Source organism: Stigmatopora nigra, chromosome 3, assembly GCF_051989575.1.
Source record: "Stigmatopora nigra isolate UIUO_SnigA chromosome 3, RoL_Snig_1.1, whole genome shotgun sequence".
NCBI lineage: Eukaryota > Metazoa > Chordata > Actinopteri > Syngnathiformes > Syngnathidae > Stigmatopora > Stigmatopora nigra.
Window position 1 is genome coordinate 16,146,625 of NC_135510.1, and position 22,457 is coordinate 16,169,081.

At 36.1% G+C, this 22,457-nt stretch overlaps 1 protein-coding gene across 3 annotated transcripts in view; it reads right to left on the minus strand.

Annotated features, from left to right (window-relative positions):
- Positions 1–727: 727 nt before the first annotated feature.
- kctd15b (potassium channel tetramerization domain containing 15b) overlaps positions 728–22,457 on the minus strand; it is a 30,053-nt gene continuing 8,323 nt past the window's right edge. For all 3 annotated transcript variants that reach the window (XM_077713274.1, XM_077713273.1, XM_077713272.1), the window contains 3 exons: positions 17,281–17,425; positions 10,451–10,756; positions 728–1,169 (listed from right to left, as the gene is read on the minus strand). In XM_077713274.1, coding sequence (XP_077569400.1) covers positions 1,011–1,169; positions 10,451–10,756; positions 17,281–17,425 — 610 coding nt within the window. In that variant the 3' untranslated portion in view covers positions 728–1,010. The remainder of the gene's footprint in view (positions 1,170–10,450; positions 10,757–17,280; positions 17,426–22,457) is intronic.

Below are 22,457 nucleotides of genomic sequence, written 5' to 3' on the forward strand. Positions count from 1 at the left end.
AAATCCAAATAATTCAATTCAAAATTTTCTGAATCTTATCTCAAATTTAAAGAATCCTGACATCAGAATATTCTACCAATAAATTCCCAATTCTTAGACGATAGTCAGAATTCTGACTTTTAAATTCCAAAATCCAAATTCTGAGATCAGACTCAAAATTCAGATTTCAACATCAGGCATCTCGCCAAATCATCTAAAATCAGAATTCAGGGATTGAAATCAGAATCTTGACCATCTTATTTTTCTCGAGTGGCGAATTCAAATGAAAAAGAATTTTACCAATAAATTCTCAATTCTTGGACGAAAGTCAGAATTCCGACTTAAATTCCAAATTCCAAATAATACAATTCAATTCAAAATTTTCAGAATCTGATCTCAAATTTTCAGAATCTGATCTCAAATTTTCAGAATCTGATCTCAAATTTTCAGAAACTCTTCTCAAATTTTCAGAATTCTGAATATCCTACCAATAAATTCCCAATTGTCAGACGATAGTCCGAATCCTGACATAAACTCCAAAATCCAAATTCCGAGATTTCACTCAAAAATCAGATTCCAACATCAGTCATCTTCCCAAATCCTCTAAAAATCAGAATCCAACTCTTAAAATCCGATTTTTTTTCTTTCTCAACATTCATTCCTGAATAACCACCACAATACTGAACTTCCTTCATATTGGAAAAAGTACCAACCCCCCCCCCCCCCCCCCCCCCCCACCCAAAAAAAAAAACAACCAAAAAATAATCCTATTAAATCTTTACACTGTATGTGAAGAAGACGCCATTTCGTCCAAGCGAGAAACTTTAGCGCCATGGTCCTAAACTTTCAAGTAAGCTGCTCTTTGGGCTGGAATCCAAACTTATGTGTGTGTGTGTGTGTGTCTGCATGTTTACGTTTACATTCCCCGCAGAGGATTGGACGAGCCTCTGCAAACAGGGCGTGGCCTCGTGGTTGGGTTCCCGCTGGATTTAGCCGGGCGGTGGTCCCTTCCTTGGGTGTTTTTTTTTTTTTTAGTCCAGAGGTTCCTGTTTTATCCTGATGGGCGTGTTGATGGACAGACTCCGTCGGTCCTCGCGGCACAACACGTACTCGCTGAACTGCGATGAGTCCACGCCACCGCCACAGGACGCCGCCACGCTGAAGCCTTTTTGGAAGAGGCGTTCCAGAACCTGAAGAAGTGTAGAAGAAGAAACGTTAAAAAACAAATAAAAATGTCTATAATGTGTTTGGGGAAGTAAAATAAAGTTGCTTAGTAGGTCTGAATGTTCATTTGTACCCTGTCCATACCGCGTATAGTACTCAAAAGGGTCATGGTGGGGGTGCTGGAGCCTATCTCAGCTATTTTAGGGCACCAGGTAGGGGACATTTTGAATCGGTGGATAGCCAATTGCAAGGCACAAAAGGACAAGTAACAGATTTAGGAGTGTTCAACTATTATTATAACACATTATAGCAATGCTATTTTTCTTTGTAAAAACGGGCATAGTCTAGTAAGGCTTTATTTCTTAAAAAAAAACTATATAGTATAGTAAGACTTTGTTTCTTGAAAGAAAGACAGTAATTTTCTATTTTAAAAAAGACTTATGTTCCTATGTCGTTTTCTCTAAAAAAAAAACATGGGTACCTATGTCATTTTCTATTTAAAAAAAAATAATTATGTTCTTATGTTGTTTTTTCTACGTACATACAAGCAAGATTTATGCTGTTTTGTTAAAAATATTACAAAAACAAAGTGCAAAAGATTGATTGATTGATCGTCTTTTCACCATGAGGTAGGGGTGGAGCTTAAAAGGGGTGTGGTCATGTGAGGAGAGTCAGTACAAAAGTGCTTTTCGTATAATATTTAAAGTCTGAGGTCATCTTGGGAGTGAAAAAAAACTAACCAAATGACAAGAAAATAATAAATTAACATGAAAAATAAATAAAAATCGGTATATTAGAGATTATTAAATCACAAAGAGAATATTGTAAATAAATAATCAGTATAATTCAGATTCTTACATCACATGAAGAGAAAATTGCTCGAAGCCTTCAACTTTTGTCGACATAAGGTCGCCACCAAAAATATAGATGTTAAAACACTTATTTAGTTTTTCTTGTATTCCTCGCAAAATATATTATATACACAATATTATAAAAATGTATGACAGAGTTTTAAATCAGATTTTTTGCCTATTTGCATTTAAAAATCTAAAATTGTGTACAACCAGGTAAAAAATATATGAAAAAAATAAATACAAACTAGGGATCTGCTACTATTTCTAGTCATAAATAGATGTTAAAACCCTTATTTAGTTTTTCTTGTATTCCTTGCAAAATATATTATATACACAATATTAGAAAAATGTATGACAGAGTTTTTAAATGAAATGTTTGCCTATTTGCATTTAAAGATCTAAAATTGTGTACAACCAGGTAAAAAATATATTAAAAAAATAAATAAAAACACTAGCGATCTGCTACTATTTCTAGTCATAGAACTATGGATCATGCATTTGGCCCCTCCCCTTCCACCGCATCCTAATTCCCGACACGTGGCCCATCCCGCGGCGTCCCGGTCCCACCGCAGCCTCCTCATTACTCAAATTAGGAGCTCCAGTAATCAGCTGGTCGCACTGGCCCCCCGAACGCACCTCTCTTCGCACTCTGCGCAACCCTTTGAGCTCGTGGCCTCGCTGCGCCCGGCCAAGGGGGCGCCGGCATCATGAATAGTGCAGGAGCGCCGTGTGATGTCGGCGAGCCCGCCAGTCTCTTTCTATTACGGACGGCGCTTGGAATTAACGGGGAGGGAGGGCAGCCGCCTTAATGACGTGCCGTTTGCATTTTAAGCGTCTGATGATGATGGATTATAGACCACCGTCTAAAAAAAATATATATATATATATACCTTTCTTGAATTTGCTCATCGTTAACACGGCGCTAACAGCATGAGGCGTCCTGACGGGTCGGCCATTTTTGGGTGAGGGGGTCATCAACAGTCCAAAATATCAGGACTTCTCTTTGGACAGCAACTTTTAAATTGGTGTCTTTTTTTTATTTGCAGTAATCCCTCGCCATTACGCGGTTCAACTTATGTGACTTCACTATTTTGCGGATTTCGAAGTAGGGGAATTTTGTAATTTTTTTTGGATTATTTTTATTTTTTGTATTATTATTTTTACTTCAAAAAATGTAAAAACTCAGCACTGAAGACATTTTTTTTAGGTTCATAATTTTTTTTTAAATCCATTGAACTAGAAGACATTTTTGCTACTAGGACTCAGCACTGAAGAATTATTAATATATATTTTTTAATAGGTTAATTGTTTTTTTTTTAATTATCACGGCCAAGTCTGGGCTAGATTTATCACGATATTTGAGGGATTACTGTAGTATCAGCTCACCCGGTAGCAATCAAAGGACAAAACGGCCATCTTGAAATGTGTTAAACAGGGCTTCAGGTAAAATATAGATTCATAAAATGTATCAAGTATTAAATTATTAACAGCTATTGACGGTTATTCAATGCCAGCCCTCCCAAATTAAATATATCATCTTTTTGGATAAATTGTCAAGAATTAGCATCAAAAACTGTTAACTTGAAGGTATTTTTTGGTTGGTTTTCCATATTCTCATGATGGTCTACTAACAAAAGCACAAAATGTACAACTTTAACATCCCAAACTTGAAGTGAAAGTTTCTGAGGTAAGAGTTTATCCATAAATCATTTTGAATCAGTTTAAACTGAATTTGACCCCACAAAAAAAAAATACACACTTCATCTATGACTCTAAACAATCTCTCCGGAATATCCTGATAAGAAAAAAGTACTCAAGTTGGGTTGTCACAGCAACGAGCACGACTTTATTCTACTCATTACGAGCCAATGTGGCGTGAACGTGATTCCCAAGCTGTTCAATTTTTTTTCCTCCCAATGTATTATAATCATTTAAGTGCCTCAAGGCCTAATTTAATGTACATCTGATGTACACTGTATTTTATCCCAAACATAAAACCACATTTCACATGCAAACATGCATGTTGCTACACTGTCAAATTTCATCACTATTGCTAATATCGGAATAATTTCCGCTGCCAATGGCGACAATTGATGTTTAAATTCTTAAAGATTCAAATTTTCAAATCTCAGATAAGCCAAACTGTAACACAATGAAAAGTATACATAGAGAGTATTAAAAAAAGATATTTTAAAAAAGTTTCCTTTACCAAACCCTGTTAGCTAATGCTAACTTTATCGGATGACACATTTATACGCTAACGTAAATTATCATTGGCTGATTTTGACGGTGATCGAATTTGATTGGGGGATTGTTGAGCCATTTTCTTTAAAAAAAAAAAAAAATTAAATAAATGGATTAAAAGAACTGGATTAAAAACCCTGAAAATTCCATTTTTTATAGATCTAAGACAATGTTTATTTTAGCCTGTTTAAATAGATTTTTAGATTTTACTAAATGATTTTTGAATTAAAAACTGAAAAAAATGACTAAAAATGACAATTATTGAGTTAAAAGGGGGAAAATCAGGAAATTTAATATACATCTATACTCTTCATTTTAATTTTATCCTAAAACAGAAAATCAGCACTCATGATTTACTTTCCCGGGCCACACAAAATGATGCGACGGACCACATTTGGCCCCCAGGCCGCCACTTTGACACATTACTATAGGTCAATGACAGATCGATTAAAAAAAACTAAAGCTCCTTTCCAGATTTTGCGAAACAAAAACAGACAGCAAAGAAGATCTGATGGTGAGGCTGGCTAATTAAGAACATCACTTTCGTTCCTCTTTTTTCATTTTTTTTTAAATCCATGACAGGCAAACGATTATGGAAATGATATTACATTGGCTTCTTTAATGGTTGCATCACATTGCATTTTTCCCCTCTGCGTGTCACCCTTCTCACACCCGTTGGGACTCTCGCCCGATCAATAAAGATAGTGTGGGAAGAAGAGTTTTATCGCAAAACCACGGCAAAGCTCCAGGTTGTTACGCATCCCCAACACTTGAGGATATTCAAGTTTGAATGTACGCAACTATGCCACAAGAGGATTAACAACACAAGCTTTAAGAGCGCCTACTGAGTGAATCCTCGCTAAAAAAGAAAAATCAAGTTCAAACTGGTCACATCTACAGTCATAGTATTACTTCATTACAATGAAAGTTTTTTTTTTTTAGGGTAAGGGGGGGAAAGGTCAGCGCGGGGGTACAAGTCATGACCTCAGTGTCTGATTGGTTGAGGCAAGAAATGAAAATTTCAGTCAGATAGGTTATGGAAAAAATAGGATTTTAGGGTCCGAAAACTGTAAAAATGGCTTAAAATTATCTTAACTAGGTCAATTCAACTAGAAAATCGTAAAAATGAAGGTTTATTTTTCAAGAAATTTGAAGGACAAACGTCCAATTCTGGAGTTGAAATTACTTAAACTGTTAAAGCTGTTTTTACAGTTTAAAAGCTGCAGTTTAACAAATTTATATAATAGTAAGTTACCGCATTTGCACATTACAAGATAAAAATGTCAAATATAAACTTCATTTAAGTCAGGGGTGGGCAAACTTTGACTTTAAAAATTTGACAGATGGGCGGGGTCAGCACAAGATAGGATACATATAAAAAAGTGCATCCGTTAATAGTACATATGAAACAGAAACAGAAAAAAAGGACTAAAGTATTAACATACTCATCACTCATCATTAAAGTAAAAAGTACAAGGTCAAGTAAAAAGGAATGTATTAAGAAATATTAAAATGTGATTTTTAATACTAAGTAGCCGTTAAGTCATTGATGTTATTGGACTAAGACGGGAATGCACCCCCAGAGTCAAGCCTCACCCTCCAGCTTGCCCCCCAGCGAAAAATACTTTTGCGAGGTTCAACACAAGCATGTCAGTACAAGGCCCATAACGCCTTAAGTTGGAAGCACTTAAACACAATTGACTCTACCAGACTATAATTTGTTTGAATTTTTTAAAAAGTTTCACTTGCCCATAAGAAATAGCGATGAATCGCATCACAAACTATTAGGATTTTTCAATACAGCTATTTTTTTTATAGAAACGTATTGTAGAAAATTGATTGACATCATACTAAAGCACCAACTAAGGCAATTTTACAGAATACAAAAAAGTTTATCTTTACAAGTTAGGAATTTTTGAATTGAAGCTACTTAGCAAAAAAGACAGACAGGTATGATTAGCTTTTAGGTTAGCTAGCGGCCTAGCTATATAGCTAGCTACCAAATGGGAGCGACAGTTTTTTTATTTATTTTGGTTGTTTTTTTTATAAGTCCTCGCAACTTGAAAGACATTTTTTTGAATATAGTCTACGTAGTAAAATTTATAGACAGATCGTTAAATGATTAGCCTTGGGTTTAGCTAGGTCTATAGCTAGTGAGCTAGCTAGCTACCAAATAGGAGCGACATTATTTTTATTTATTTCATTTTTTTTAAGTCCCTGGCAGTTTCACAAAATATATTTTTTTTGTCTACGTAGCAAAAATTACAGACAGCTAGATGATTAGCCTTGGAGTTAGCTAGCGGTCTAGCTAGAGAGCTAGTTTGCTAGCTACCAAATAGGAGCGACAGCATATTTAAAGTTTCCGAAGCTTAAAAACATACAACATTTTGAAAAAAATCTATTTATCAAAAACAAAAGACAGGCAACTAGATGGATAACGTTTCATTCGCTAAGTTTCTACCCTATTTTCTCGCGTATAAGCCGCATTTATAACAAAAAAATTACTTAAAATATTTATATATATTTCTTTAAACTCCAATGAGCTTTGTTGAATGCGTATCCTCTAAAAAAGTACTATTTGGTACAGTATTTGTACCTGACGGTGTGTGGGGTTCGAACATGCACTACCTAAGAATGATGGACTTGTAATGTGTGAAGTGCGACATGTCAGAGGGTGTTGCGGAGGGTTGTGTTGGTGGCGGCGGCGACGGCGGGGAGGACAAAGGCCCCTTTCGCCCTCAGTGTCACGCTGATGAAGGACGGATCGGCCGTGCTGTGATGTGAGCGCTTCATCACTGTGATGTATTGGCAAGTGTGTGTGTATGTTTGGAAGTCTGCCTAAATGTTTTCCCTCTGTTATGCGCCTTTGCTGCTCCGTTTTTTTCGCTTCTATTCTGGAAAGGCAACAAAGTGCAGTTGGTTTCAATTAGCACAGCAAAATGACGTTCGTGATTTTTTGGAGGATCACGCGACAAGATGTGGCTCTTTTCTAAACAATTTATTTATTTATTTATATTTTTAACGCTGGTAAACCACACAAAATAACTTTATGTGGCAGATGCTGTTTGGTTAAAAAAATGCCATTAGTGAGATGTTATATTTCATTGATAAATTGATTTAAAAAAGTGCAAAACTGCGGCTTTACAAAAACGTTAAAAAAGAAAAATAGGTGAAATTTTATGAGCAATAAGTCATAGTGTCATTTTTTTAGGAATAAAATAAGATTGGGGGATTTTAACAAGATTGAAGGACCATTTTTCAATCACTGTAGTGTCATTTTATTAGTTTTAAATTGGGAAAAATTATGATATTAATGTCAGAGGGAGAAGTTATGATAATAATTTCAGCATATTAGGAAAAATGGCTTTTTAAAAGATTAGGTTCCAAAAATATGCATTTTTTTAACAGAAATAAAGGTTCTAATTTACTGATTTTGACATCCAAAAAGTTCCCTGTTTTCATCCTATAATTTTTTAAGGTGGTATGGGTGCCTAACTTTATCTCTTTTAGTGCAATGTTTTATAACAATAATAAAAACATAGTTTAAAAAAAAATCCTACTGCAAGAAAAAACAATGTAATTTTCCTGAAATAAACCCAATATTAAAACTATTCTCATAGTCAGATAAACAAAGCATACACACTTTGTTCCAGACAACACTGTCTTAACCTTCCTTGTTTGGGTAGGGTGTGGTTGCGTGTTTTGCCTTGGGTGGGGGTCCCGCACTGTAATCAGATGACAAGTATATTGTCTGGCGGCTAACACCGGGATTACTTTGCTAACCTTCTCATAGCCCGTGGGAACATCGGTGGACGACTTGTTTGGAAAAGGTCTCCTCTTACGCTTATACCGACTGCATATTTTGGAGTGGATGAGGTCAGAGTTTTTACTGATTGTACGGTCAATTATAACTGCTAAGATAAGAAAATGTAATCGGACTGGCTGACAAAAAGTGTTGCATCTTGAAAATATGTATTTAAAATGTAAAAAAATGTTTGAAAGCAGTATTATAAGTATGTATTATAAGGCGCACTGTCTATTGTGGAGAAAATTTAAGACATTTAAGTGCGCCTTATAGCGGTGAAAATACGGTAATTGCTATTGACTTCCAGGTATGAAGCACTCACTACACAGTCACCTCTAGAGCCAGCCATTGTTGATGTTTTGGATTTTTTTTGGTATAAAATGTTGCAGTGGGGGAGGAGCTATATGAAGGAAGATTTTGTAAACTAAGATGGCATCTGCATATTTAACAGTATTGTTTCAGTTCAGGCGTGTGTTTTTTTAATATCCGACAGCAGTATTTTTTCGTTTTTGGTTTTCTGTTTTTTCCATATATAAGACGCACTGGATTATAAGGCGCACTGTCTATTTTGGAGAAAATGTAAGACTTTTAAGTGTGCCTTATAGTCGTGAAAATACGGTACTTGCTTTTCATTGAATAGTAAAATGACATTAGTTTTTAAGACCACTGAGATACACCAACAAATTTGCTCAAACTAAACCAACACCCCTTTAGCTAGCGTCCTGGTACAGGTAATGAGGACTAAATATTTAATAAACTAGTCTTTAACTCAAAAATGTTCTCTCCATTTTCCTTCTTTACACAGTATAAAGTCCATTTCAATGTCCTAATCCCATGCGTTGCCGCCATCGTCGTTCCGCAATCACGTTGTCTGGTAAACAGATTGTGGGAAATGTTGTGTTAGTTGATGCCGCCAATTAATTATATTGCAAGTCATTTAAAAATCTATAAAAGAAGTATAAACCGGTTGAGGCTGTTTGAGAAATTGTAAGTATGGCATTAAAAAATGCAATACGTGTATTTCAATGGCCTGAGGCGTTGTTATATTGGAGCCTATTTTTTTTTTATTTTAAAAAAAGAAGCTCTGTCTTAAAAAGGAGTAAAGTGTAAATTATGCATATCATTCCTCCCCTGCACCAAGCAAGCAACCCCTCCCTTTTCTTCCTCCAGCCCTTTGCTGCTTTCTTTTTTTTTCTGTTTCTTCGTAGGAAACATGGCCGCAGTCCACGCGTGCTTTGTCCCGCTCGTTACGCTCTCCTTCCCCGGAGGTGGTTGAGGGAGGGAGGTAGAGGTGGAGGTGTCAGAGTACTGCCTGGGAGAGACTCTTTTTTTGGGTGCTGGAGGCGGTCAAACGAGTCGTCTTTGGTTGGTATATATGTGTGAGCAATGGAGTATGTTGCATGGTGCCTGTGGTATGAAGCTGATATTTTCCTCTAAGGGCAACACCAGTGGAAAATACCCGGGAAAAAAAGATATTCTACCGTGGGTGCATTGCGGGGGAAGATGTTGTGGCTAGTGCAAAATTTGCAAAGAATATCAAGAAAAAGTATCATGATGGTCGTACTTTCTGTACTAGAAGGTGCCACTAAAAGACTTAGAATTTCTCAAAAGTGAGCCTTATTGTACAGTGCGCCTTATAATACAGTGCGTCTTATATATGGATCAATATCTGGTAAACATTGCATGACATTCCCTTTTGTACGGATCCAGTTAGTTGATGTAATACACAATCTCCTACTACTGCTACTACCGCTACCACCACTACTACCACTACCGCTGATACTGCTACTGCTACTACCACTAAAAACACTACCACTACTTCTGCTACTACTACTACCACTAGTACTAATACTGCTACTACTACTACCACTAGTACTAATACTGCTACTACTACTACTACTACTACTACTACTGGTACCAATACTGCTACTACCACTACTACTGCTACTACCACTAGTACTAATACTGCTACTACCACTACCGCATTTTATAATCCGGTGCGCCTTATAGAGCAGACAATATGGTACTTTTTTTTAGCACAGCTCCATCTAGTTGATGTATAATGCAATCCCCTACTACTACTACTGCTGCTACCACCACTACTGTATCCTATACTCTGGTTCACCATATAGTACGGAAAATAAAGCTAAATGTTTCACATAAAACCTGCAAAATAATACTGTTTTCCAGCTTATAAGTAAATATATGCATATAGGTATGTGTGTATATGTATAGAAGTATACGGACATAACGTAGCACTTCCAAAAAGGGCACGAACCTCAAAACGAAGTTTTTTTAGCCAAGACATCGTAGTATGTTCCTCAGAAATAAAGTTATTTGTGACGGTTGAACGGCAAATATGAAACCATTCGTGATTCCAAGGAAAATGAGAAATTGGCCTTACCTGGACGGAGTTAAGCCTGCAGTAGCCGTTAAAGGGGAAACGGATAACATGGGTGGGGTCCTGGTTCCAACCGGCGTTGATGGAGTTACACATGACGTCTCCCGTCTCGGGGAAGATCTCTTCGATAAGAACCTTCTCGCCGCTTAGGGCAATCCGCTCGCCCAAGTCGGGCGCCACGCGTACCACCAGGCAATCGCATGGCTGCGCCATACGCCGCTGCTCGCGCTCTTGTTTCCAGCGTTCGAGCTCCTTGATCATGGGCATCAGCTGGTAGTAGCGCGCCTCCTCATACAGCAGCTGGAAGTCCTGCAAAGGCAACAAAACGAAAAAAGTCAATACAGGTTTTGCTGTATTGTACCCTGTAGTTATTCAAATTCAAAATTTGAAACAGAATCTTAAAGATTTCTCAATTTTGTGACCAATTTCAAGCATGTTTAATATCTACACCACCTGTGACACACTAAATGTTAAGTTCTTGCCAAATAAGAGTCAAGTTGTGCCAAAGACGCCATTTAAATACTTGAAAACACGTCCAAATTTGTTTGAGCTAACTCCAAGACCCAAAAAGAACTTTTTTTTGGAAGTAAATGGGACTTTTCATCCAATCAGAATCATTTTATCTTTTCTTACAAGTCAAATAAAGAATAAAATTGTTTATATTTCTATTTACGGCCACAAAAGACATTCAAAATTCTCTTTATTATTTGTTTATAGGCAAATATTGCCTCACCTGCTTCTCCTTCACTACATTTACAATGTTTGACCCAATATTTCCTCCCAAAAACACATTTTTTTACTTGAAACACCAAAATTCCACCCAAAAAACCCCAAAACAAAATAAAAACAAACAACACAAGCAGGTGGTACATCTCATGCTTAGCATCATCGCGTTAGCCCTTTAGCCTTTAGCTAACTCCATCAAGGCCGTCACGGATGCATGATGTATGCAGACGACTTTTGCAGCAGATTGCCTTCTTCCATTCCCCCCACGGGTAAGGCTCGCCGGGGGCGCTTTGCCCTGCCGCATTTGCCTCTAATTTCCCACAAGAGCAGATGGCGCCATCATTCAGTGAGAAGAGAAGGGATACATAAGGTTTTTTTCTTTTTTTTTTGCGTCGAAAGCAGATGGAAGGTGAGGAGACGACGACGTGAGCGCAATGTTTTAATGTATGCCCGATGTATGTTAATGAGGTTAAGCTCCTATTACCAGCAGATTTTAATTAGGTTACACCAAAATCCCCCTGCTAAACAATTAGTAATTAATACATATATGTTCTGATTAGCGGGAATAAAGACTGACAGCTTCATTTCCTTTTTTTTTTCAAGACAATTAATAAAGGAAGTTCACTTGGATTAGCCAAATCATACACCGTATTTGTCGGACTATAAGTCGCACTGAGTGTAAGTTGCAGCAGCAAAAATATACAAAATGAGGAGAAAAAAATGTGATATTTACCACAGTATAACTGAAAAAAAAGTTTTTCCTCATTTAATATATTTTTGCTGGTGCGCCTAGTCCAAAAAATACGGTACAACTGGTATACGTCACATTTTGTATATTTTTGCTGATGCGACTTATATTCCAAAAAATACGATACAACTGTGGTATATGTCCCATTTTTTATTCCTACTTTTGTATATTTTTGCTGGTGCGACTAATAGTCCAAAAAGTACGGTACAACCAAAGTATACATCACATTTTTCCCCCTATTTTTGTATATTTTTGCTGGTGCGACTTATAGTCCGAAAAATACGGTACAACCGAGGTATAGGTTGATTTTCTTTCCTTTTTTTGTATATTTTTGCTGGTGCAACTTATAGTCCAAAAAAATACGATACAACTGAGGCATTTTCTCATCATTTTGTATATTTTTGCTGGTACGACTTGCCTTCCGTGCGACTTATAGTCCGAAAAATACGGTGATTGGTTTGGCTAAGCCAAGTCAACTTCCTTAGTTAGTTTAATATTTTTTGGGAAAGCCATTTTTTCATTTGATTAGAAACTAAGAAAAAACATTTGTTAAAAGTAACAATAGCAAAATGGAGAACAAACAGGCTACATCGGCATCTGTTAACATAAGAGTTTTTCAGATAACTTAACCAAAAACAAAGGCTGTCATAGAGCAAACCAAACTATGAAAAAAGTGCGACTTATAGTCTGGTATATACGGTAGTCTGAATACTAGTCGTCTTTTTTCAACTGACAAAAAAGTGCCTAAAGACGCTCTGCCTCAAAGTGCCTCATCTGTCCGGGGTCTGAAGCCCGTGGATGAATGTTTTTCAACGCGGTTTCTGTCCGTCAGGCGCTTTAGTCATCTACAAACCCGCACAAAAACAACAGACTCATCCGTAGCGTCGACGTGAGGATGAGGAGGAAAAAGACGGGCGGACGGCCGGCAGCGTCCTCTCCCCGACCGCCGCCGCCGGCTCTACCAGACGACTTCATTCCCGAAAGAAAAAAAAGCCGGACAGACAGCCCTTTTTGAGCTCCAGAATAATGGCCGACCTGATTGGCCGAGGGCAAGACGACATCTCAGAGAGAGGAGGGTGATAAAAATAGTCTCGGGGAGGAGGAGGACAGATAGAGTGGCTGGAATGGTGTGTCTCTGACAAATTAATAGGCACACAAGTGGATATGAACGTTGTATGCCGTCAATGGCTTTTAGGGATCCTCACACTTTTTTGCATGGCAACGCGCTTGTAACATAACATAAACAAATTTAAATGAACTTGGATTACTATGCAGACACTTGAAAATAAGTTTACTCTAACCTTACACTAAACTTTTTTTTTTTTTTAAATGTTGATATTTTTCTTCTCCCGGGTCGGCTCTATTGGCCCCGCCTCCACCCTGACTTTCAGATGCAACCTATTGAGGGTTGTTTGCTTTTGTCTTCCCTTCAAAATATTCCCAAAATGATGCACATAAATGTCCTCACAATAGGATAATGCACGACCACTTGCCAATGAGCAGTATATACGCCATTCGCACTGATTAACAGGAAAATAAAACACTGAAAAACTGCAATGCTCCGCCCAGTGCTCGTAGAAACATTACACCAGGGAGTTGTGATGGAAAAGACGGTGGCCATTTTGTTATCATGAGCAGTCTCTCGCGTCCACTGTATGCTCGTATATCAAAATTTGTCTCGTATCTAAAGATAAATATTTTCCCGAAATTTGACTCGTATCTCAAATTTGACTCGTATCTCCAATTTGACTCGTATCTCCAATTTGACTCGTATCTCCAATTTGACTCGTATCTCCAATTTGACTCGTATCTCCAATTTGACTCGTATCTCCAATTTGACTCGTATCTCCAATTTGACTCGTATCTCCAATTTGACTCGTATCTCCAATTTGACTCGTATCTCAAATTTGACTCGTATCTCAAATTTGACTCGTATCTCAAATTTGACTCGTATCTCAAATTTGACTCGTATCTCAAATTTGACTTGTATCTCAAATTTGACTTGTATCTCAAATTTGACTTGTATCTCAAATTTGACTTGTATCTCAAATTTGACTTGTATCTCAAATTTGACTTGTATCTCAAATTTGACTTGTATCTCAAATTTGACTTGTATCTCAAATTTGACTCGTATGTCGGGGCACTCATATGTCAAGGTACCACTGTAATAATATTCCCTAAAAAATGAAATCATTGGCATGTATAAACATAACTAGCCTGGATACTACAATTTATTTTTGGCCATTTACTTCACATTTTCGCATACTTTTTTGCTGGGTCCTTTTCACCTACTGCTTAGCCTGTTTTTGTATATATATTTTTTACTGTCTCTGCAAAGTATCATGGGATGGCTGAAGTTCCACGTAATTGGTACTTAATTTTAATTGACACAAAATATCAATGAGTTCATGAACATAGAGTTAATAGGTAAGAAAAGACCCAAAATTGGCTATTTAGCGGTGGACATTTTAAGCTTTAGCGATTCAGATTGTAGTTAATTCTTTAATTCATGATTTTTTTTATGACTTTCTATGCCTACTGCTCAAAATAGGCCGTCAAGTGTAAGTAAAAAGTCCCTGGCGCAATAAAATGTGAGCGACTACGACTGTGCTGTAAAATATAAATGAATTGAGTTTGAGGAGTCTTTATAACATTAAGTCAACTGCAAGATGTATTTCAGCTTTCAACCAAAAACACAGCACACTACATTATTAGAAATAATACTCTGTTCAGACCAATTTTCATACAAAGTTATTGAATAGGCTCATGACAACCAATGATGTCGTTAGTTTGAGCAGATAGGCCACGCCCCTGCAAAGGAGATGGCCTAGTTACTTAGATTCAGCAATCAATCAAATATTGTTGTTCTTCAATTGATGAGTTGGCAAAAGTCCAATCAACGGAAAAAATAAATAAAAATAAAATAAATAGTACAAGCCGGACCATTTTTAGATATAATATTTAGATTTTTTTTAAATAAATGGGATTAAAAGAACTGGATTAAAATCCCTGAATATTTCGTTTTTTTATAGATCTAAAACAATGTTTATTTTAGCTTTTTAAAAAAATATTTTTGAACTAAAAACACAGTAAAAAAATTGATTAAAAATTTACAATTATTGAATTAAAAGAGGGAAAAAATCTCGAAATTATATATAAATAATACATAAACTCTTAATTTGAATTTGATTATAATACAGATACATCTAAAACAATGTTTATTTTAGCTTTTTTAAATATATTTTTAGATTTTACTAAATGATTTTTGAACAGAAAACAGAAAAAAATAGATTAAAAAAAATACAATTATTGATTTAAAAAAAAGGGAAAAAAATCTCAAAATTTAATAAACATAAACTCTTAATTTAAATTTGTTCATTAAATTTGTTCATTTGTTCATCTCTTCATTTTTAATTTGATCCTAAAACAGAAAGTCTGCACTCATTTACTTTCCCGGGCCACACAAAATGATGCGCCGGACCAGATTTGGCCCCCGAGCCTCCACTTTGACACACGTCCTTTAGCCCTTTCTACACTAAAAGCATGAATTATGAAATTCTGCCCGAGAATAGACAAAGTATCATTGATCACAGCAACAACAACAACAAAAACCCACAACGGTTCATGAGCACACCTTCAGCCCATTGCTTACTCTTATATGATTAATTGCACGTTGAATAAACCAGGACGATTATTAATAGCAAATCTTTTTGTTTCCGGCATAGGTTGGCCGAAATCTTTCCGTTTGCATTTGTGCTCAGACTTTCCCATCGATTTAACAAAACACACAAGGCTACGGCTGCCAGCAGCGGAACAGACCCAGCCCTCAGGCGACGGCAAGCCTGATTGTGTTCAGATATGGACATGCTCAATTCTGCCTTTGCACTATTTGCATTTTTTTCCCTTCCTCCTCCTCATTCTACCCTTTTTTTACAAGGGCTTTACGCAAATTGAAAGGTATGCAGATCAACACGGCCTTGTAATGAGTTGAAACAATGAAGTCGGACACTTTCTCCTTCAGTGCCGCTCCTGATTGGACTGTCAAGACTTCATAGAAGGTCTGCAGAGCATGAATAAAAAATACAAAAAAGGGGGAAAACTAATCGGGACTGAGTCAGATCGTCATTTGCGTAAAAAAAAAATATGCGGGGCTTTCATGTCATGGTTTGTTCTTTGAGGCTTGGATCTGGTTCAGAGTTTTTGGTACCCCAAACCTTCCTCCCCTCGGTCTTGTCACATTTCCTCTGAGAGAATGATGAAAAAGTAGCAAGGTCGTATAGAAAGGTCATTCAAGTTAAGGTGGATTACAGTGATGGAGAATAAATATTATAGTGGAATAATCGCTTAAGAGGAAACAGCCTTGAATGAAATAAACATTGTAACAGAGCCTTGAATGGCAAATATATTTTGGATAACGGAATGAAAGTGTTGTCAATGTAATTTAAATGAAGTTTTGTTATACTAGAGAAATAAACGCAAAGTGTTATTTGTATGATCAAGTCTACAAATTGATTAGTATATAAATATTTTGGTTGAGGGCAAGGTAGTACCTTGGAAAAAGTCGATTTGAAAATCTAGGGTGATTTTTTTTCTATAAAAAGACTAAAATCAGCAATGATAAGAGTTTAAAAGTGACCAATTTTACTGTTAATTTTAGTGAACCAATTTGGCAGCAAATGCTATCGTGCTAAAATGTTAGTTGCATCTTGAATTAAAAAATAATGTAAAAACAAACTAAAATAAGGTAAAAACAATCTAAAAATGTCAAAAACAAACTGAAAATGTCAAAAACAAGCTAAAAATGTAAAAACAAACTAAAAAATGTAAAAACAAACTAAAAATAATGTAAAAACAAGCTAAAAAAATGTAAAAACAAACTAAAATAATGTAAAAACAAACTAAAATAATGTAAAAACAAACTAAAATATTGTAATAACAAACCACAAATGTAAAAGCAAACTAAAATAATGTAAAAATGAACTATAAATGTAAAAACAAACTACAATAATCTAAAAAGAAACTAAAAATAACTTCAAGATACTTTATGTCTATCATATTGAAAGCCATTTTAAAATAGTACATAAATGCAATGTAAGTTTTTATTCCTCCATTTTATGAACCAATCTTCACAAGGGTCGCAGGGGTGCTGGAGCCTATCCCAGCCAACTATGAGCATACATGGGGGACACCCTGAATCAGTGGCCAGCCAATTGCATGGTATCCTAAGAATTTTTTAAACAATAAAACCAAAACTAGTTTGTAGCTTTGTGTTCCTTATCCATTCAATACATAAATGGATTTCGTTTTGGGGTTGCTTTTTTGTTTTGGGGTTGCTTTTTTGTTTTTTGACAACACTTACCTTAAAATCTTCGGGAAGCAGCAACTTGCTGGTCCTAAGGAAGCTGAGGATGTAGCGGAATATCTCGCCATCACGATCTATGAAGTAGTGCTGCTTCAAGCTGTCCAACACGATGGGCTCGGTGCCATTGAACAGCCGACTAATTCTGCAAAATTAATACAGAAGGGGGCACACGCATAAAAAACACACACTTAATAAAATGAGCCCAACTCTAGTCAAATGCACGAAACAATTACCCTCTATTTATTTTTCCAATTCTATTAGCAGCTAGCCCGAAATGCTTTTTTGCTTTTTTTTTTTTTTTTTGGTTGAGCTGGCGCCCGTTTGAAACAAGGCGCTTAAGGCAACATTCCTCCACCGCAGCCTCGTTTGAAGTGTCCCTTCTGTGGGCGGATTGCACACTCGCCGTGCGTACTTACAAAAATTAATGCCGTGAATGTGACATTACACCGCTTTAATCCCACCTGTTACACGGCTGGAAAATGAAACCCAAACGAGAAATGGACAGGGATCACATACTAATGTACAATGGTAATTTTAAGCTATTTTTTAATATATTTATAGCTACATTTGCGATGTTAGCATAGTGCTAAGTAGTTAGCACGTTGGTAAGGACGTCAAAAAGTCCGGAGTTTGTTTTTTTGTTCAATTTTTTCCTGGTTTTCAGCTTTATCGCTAAATTGAACAAAAGTGGAATATAGTTATTACAGTTATATACAGTTTTAACTATGTCGACTTATTGGCAGGTTTTTCAACATTGGCTTGGCGGTAATGATGTTAGCAGAGTGCTAAGCAGTTAGCACATCGGTAAGAATGTCAAAAGGTCCTGAGTTTGTTTTTTTTTGTTCAATTTTTTCCTGGTTTTCAGCTTTATCGCAAAATATGAACGTTTTCTAAGCTATCAAAATTGAACAAAAGCGTGAATATAACTAAGTCTATCATGATATTTACTAAAATTACTACTACCATTTTGACGTATTGACAGGTTTTTCAACATTGGCTTAGAGTTAGAGATATAAATTGCAAAATTTTAGTTTTTATGACATTGAGTGATTGTCTGGTATGCAAAATGTCGAGCAATTTTTGTTGTTTGTTAAGGCATGAAAAATAACCCTGTCACCAACATTCATTCAAAACTGCCCTGATGTCTCTCAACCTAATTTAAAATATTAAATATTGCCTGTGTCCAAGTGCTGCCGATTCACACACAAAACAAATATGATACAAATATGATTACAAATTTGATGTATATGGTCGATCAAGACTCATTTCACAAGTGATTTTGTAATGATCCATTTATATATTGTATTGATTGTCAACTAGGGTATGAAAAATAATAATTAAAAAAATCGACAACAATACTATCATTTATCTCAGGGGTAGGGAACCTATAGCTCGGGAGCCATATATGGCTCTTTTGATGAGTGTATATGGCTCTCCGCCTTTTTAAAATCATAATTTTTCTTCATTAGACTCTTCTGTATGCATTCTCTCATTGATTAGCGACAGTGAAATTATGTTTTCAAAATAATTCAGACTTTTTTTTACTTTCAAAGTGGTAAAACGAATAATAAATGCTCACATTTTCATCTATTTTTACTTTTAAATTCTGAGCATGACTCTCTCAAGGAATAATGTTTAAAAATATGAATTGTTTATGGCTCTTTTTGTCAAAAAGGTTCCCGACCCCTTGGTTTATCTCAACAGTTTTGGTCGAAAATACATTGGCCTACATTTTTTTTTTTATCTTAATGTAAGCGCTAACTTTTTCCTTTCTACATGTTTCTAGCATTTTAGCTTATGACCAGACTTGTATATTAAAGTCTTCCAACTTTTTTTGCTAATAGAATAAATAAATTCATAATTAGTCCCAGCTCTAAAAATATTGATATGAAAAAACACTTCTGAGCCACCAAAAAAGCCATATAACGACAAAAAAAAAAACATCCATGAACTAATTTTTACCATTTCCCTCCCACAAAAAGTCTTTATTTTTATTTCCCTATTTTATATATAGTCCCACGACTAACTTAAAGTATTTTCCACATAAATCTTAATGCCAAAATTCCAGTATAAAGGTGTTCCCCCTTAAATGCCACTACCTTTAATTATGCCAAATATTTAACATGCTTTTTCCTCCAATAATTAAAGCAACTTCTCATGTTAAGCTTGAGGCTGCTGTTTTTCCTAATGCCTCATCTTGTTATTGCCACACTAAATGTGCTTTGTTTTAGTACAATAGAAAAAAAACGACTGCATATACTGGCAAGACAATTGGCAGTTTCCATCATTTGGTGTCCAACAAAAGCTGTTAGCTAGTCTTTTTGTGCGTTTTTAAAACCGCTAAGGGGCTTTTTAATGAGATCGTCCCTTTCATCTCGACTTCTCTACTGGGGTGACAAAAGATAATTGTAATAGAAGTTGACCCTGACGCCACATAAAAATATCAAATTGCAGGAAACAAGGGAATCTAATGAAAATATCAACAAAACATGACTTGTAAGCTATTGATTTAAATGGCAACTTTTTTATCAAAGGTCAGATGACCTTAACAATCTTCCATTCACTCTCACTCTTCCTTCCTCTTCCTTCTTTCCTTCCTTTATTCCTTCTTTCTTTTGCTCTTCATCCTCCCGTCTCACTTTCTGGCTTTTCTCTCAGGAAATCGATGCAAAATGCTTTATAAAAAACCAATACTCATCTCCCTGTTTAGCCCGAGGTGTTCCTTTCTCATATGGTCTTGCAATTCTTCCAGCTAGAATTTCACCATACGCCTGCGGGCTAACTCTGTTTTTCATCTCGACTTTTTAAAAAAGCAATTAAAATGCTGCCTGTTTTTCTTTTTCTTTGCCCACCCCACCCCACCAAAACCCCCACCCAACCATCACCATCCGCCTCCCCCACCTCCTCTTACTGCCCCCCCCCCCCCCCCCCCCCTATTCCACTCACTTAATTCACCCTCTCCCTTTCTAGCGGCCTTCATGTTACCCAATCTGTTCAATGGGATGGAAGGTTTAACAAGTAGTATGCTACATATGCACTGACTGCTTGGATGAAAATGATTGGAACTCAAAAAAAACCCAAAAAATCCATATTTTGATCCGGTTTTTCATAGTATAGTGGTACCTCGACATACGAGCACCCCGACATAAGAGTACCATATTTTCACGACTATAAGGCGCCCTTAAATAGACCAAAATAGACAGGGCACCTTATAATCCAGTGCGCCTTATATATGGAAAAAAATAAAATGTGCCATTCATTGAGGGTGCGCCTTATAATGTGGTGCGCCTTATATATGGAAAATACGGTATTTAGCTACTACAGTCACGTTTGAAATAGAATAAGGCTGGAAAACAACAAAATCTGTACTGACACTGATAAATGCAAAAAATTATATTGGATGAACAATAGTACTTCAACCAATAGTGGTCTCCACGCAGAATAAAAAAAAAAATCCTTTAAAAAAAAAAACGTACTGTATTTTCACGACTATAAGTCGCACTTAAAAGTTAAATCTTCTCCAAAATGGACAGGGCGCCTTATAATCCAGTGCGCCTTATATATGGAAAAAATAAAATGTGCCATTCATTGAGGGTGCGCCTTATAATCCAGTGCGCCTCATATATGGGAAAATGTCATTCATTGAGGGTGCGCCTTATAATGCAGTGCGCCTCATAGTCGTGAAAATACGGTAATTCGAGATAAGAGTAAAATTTCGAGCAAATTGAGCAAGATATGAGAGGCCGTTTATGATTTTAGTGCACTTTTTTGCCGCATCTCTTTTGTGTATAACAGATATCTACGAGCACTGAGCGGAGCGTTGCATGTTTTTCTGTGTTTTTTCCCCCCGTCACTCAGCGCGAATGGCGTAGCTAGTACTAGGAGTATATAGTACTTATTGTTGGCAAGTGGTCGTGCGTTATCTTATTGTGAGGACATTTGTGTGCATCATTTTCAGAATATTTTGGAGGGAATACAAAAGCAAATAGCCAATCGGGAGCGAAAGTCAAGGTGGAGGCGGGGCAAACAGAGCCAACCCAGTCGGGAGAAGAAAGGTATAAAAGTGTAAAACAAAATTAGAATTAAGTTTAGTGTAAGGTTAGATTAAACTTATTTTTTGAGTGTGTCTGCATCGTAATCCAAGTTCATTTAAAAAATATGTTATATTACAATTCAAAAAGTGCAAAATCCGACAAAATGTTAAATACATTTGAAAATTAAGATTTTTTTTCACTGTGTATGTATATTCAGATGATTTAAAAAGAGATCACAAATCACTACTGGAGGGGATACCTACAGCAAAAATAAAAAAAAAGCCAATTATTCCTTACTGATACTTTAAGGGCAAGCTTTTTAACATATTCACATTGTTATTTAGATCAAGAATTGGACAAAGTGGGGCCTTTTAGCCTAAAGTCATAAGTCGGTCGGGCTGAATCCTAAAGCATATTTTAATGAAGAAAAACATATGAGCAGTAATGCTGTGAATTCTATATTACTTTTATAAAGCAGAATACACAATGTGAGTACAAATAGCAATATTATTATTACTACTTCACATAAATAGAGTAAAGTAATGGTATCATACTTGATTGTCAGAAAAACAAGGCCAAATTCTATTTTACATTTGATTGTTTAAAATTTGATTGTATAAATGTATAAAAATGAAGGACTACTTTTGTATGTGATGGCAGTATTACATTTTGTTCTTTTGAGTTTACTCCGATCAAAGCTAAATAACTTTTTTACTATATTGTTGTTTTTAATAACAATATATATGTACAAAATACAGTAAATATGTTCCATTTTTGTTCCAAATGTTGTTCTTAACTCATTATACTACTACTACCACTACTACCACACATTTTTTGAACCATTTATCCTCACAACGGGGGTGCCGGAACCTATCCCACTCAACTACCTGAGTCGGTGAATAACAATAAATATGTACCTAATACAGTAAATATGTTCCACTTTTGTTCCAAATGTTGTTCTTATTACTCATTATACTACTACTACCACTAATACCACTCATTTTTTTTAACCACTCAACCTCACAAGGGGGGTGCCGGAACCTATCCCACTCAACCACCTCAGCCAATGACCATCCAATCACAATGCACAAGGAAACAGACAACCAATCACAATCATAGCTCAGGACAAGCTAGTCTTAA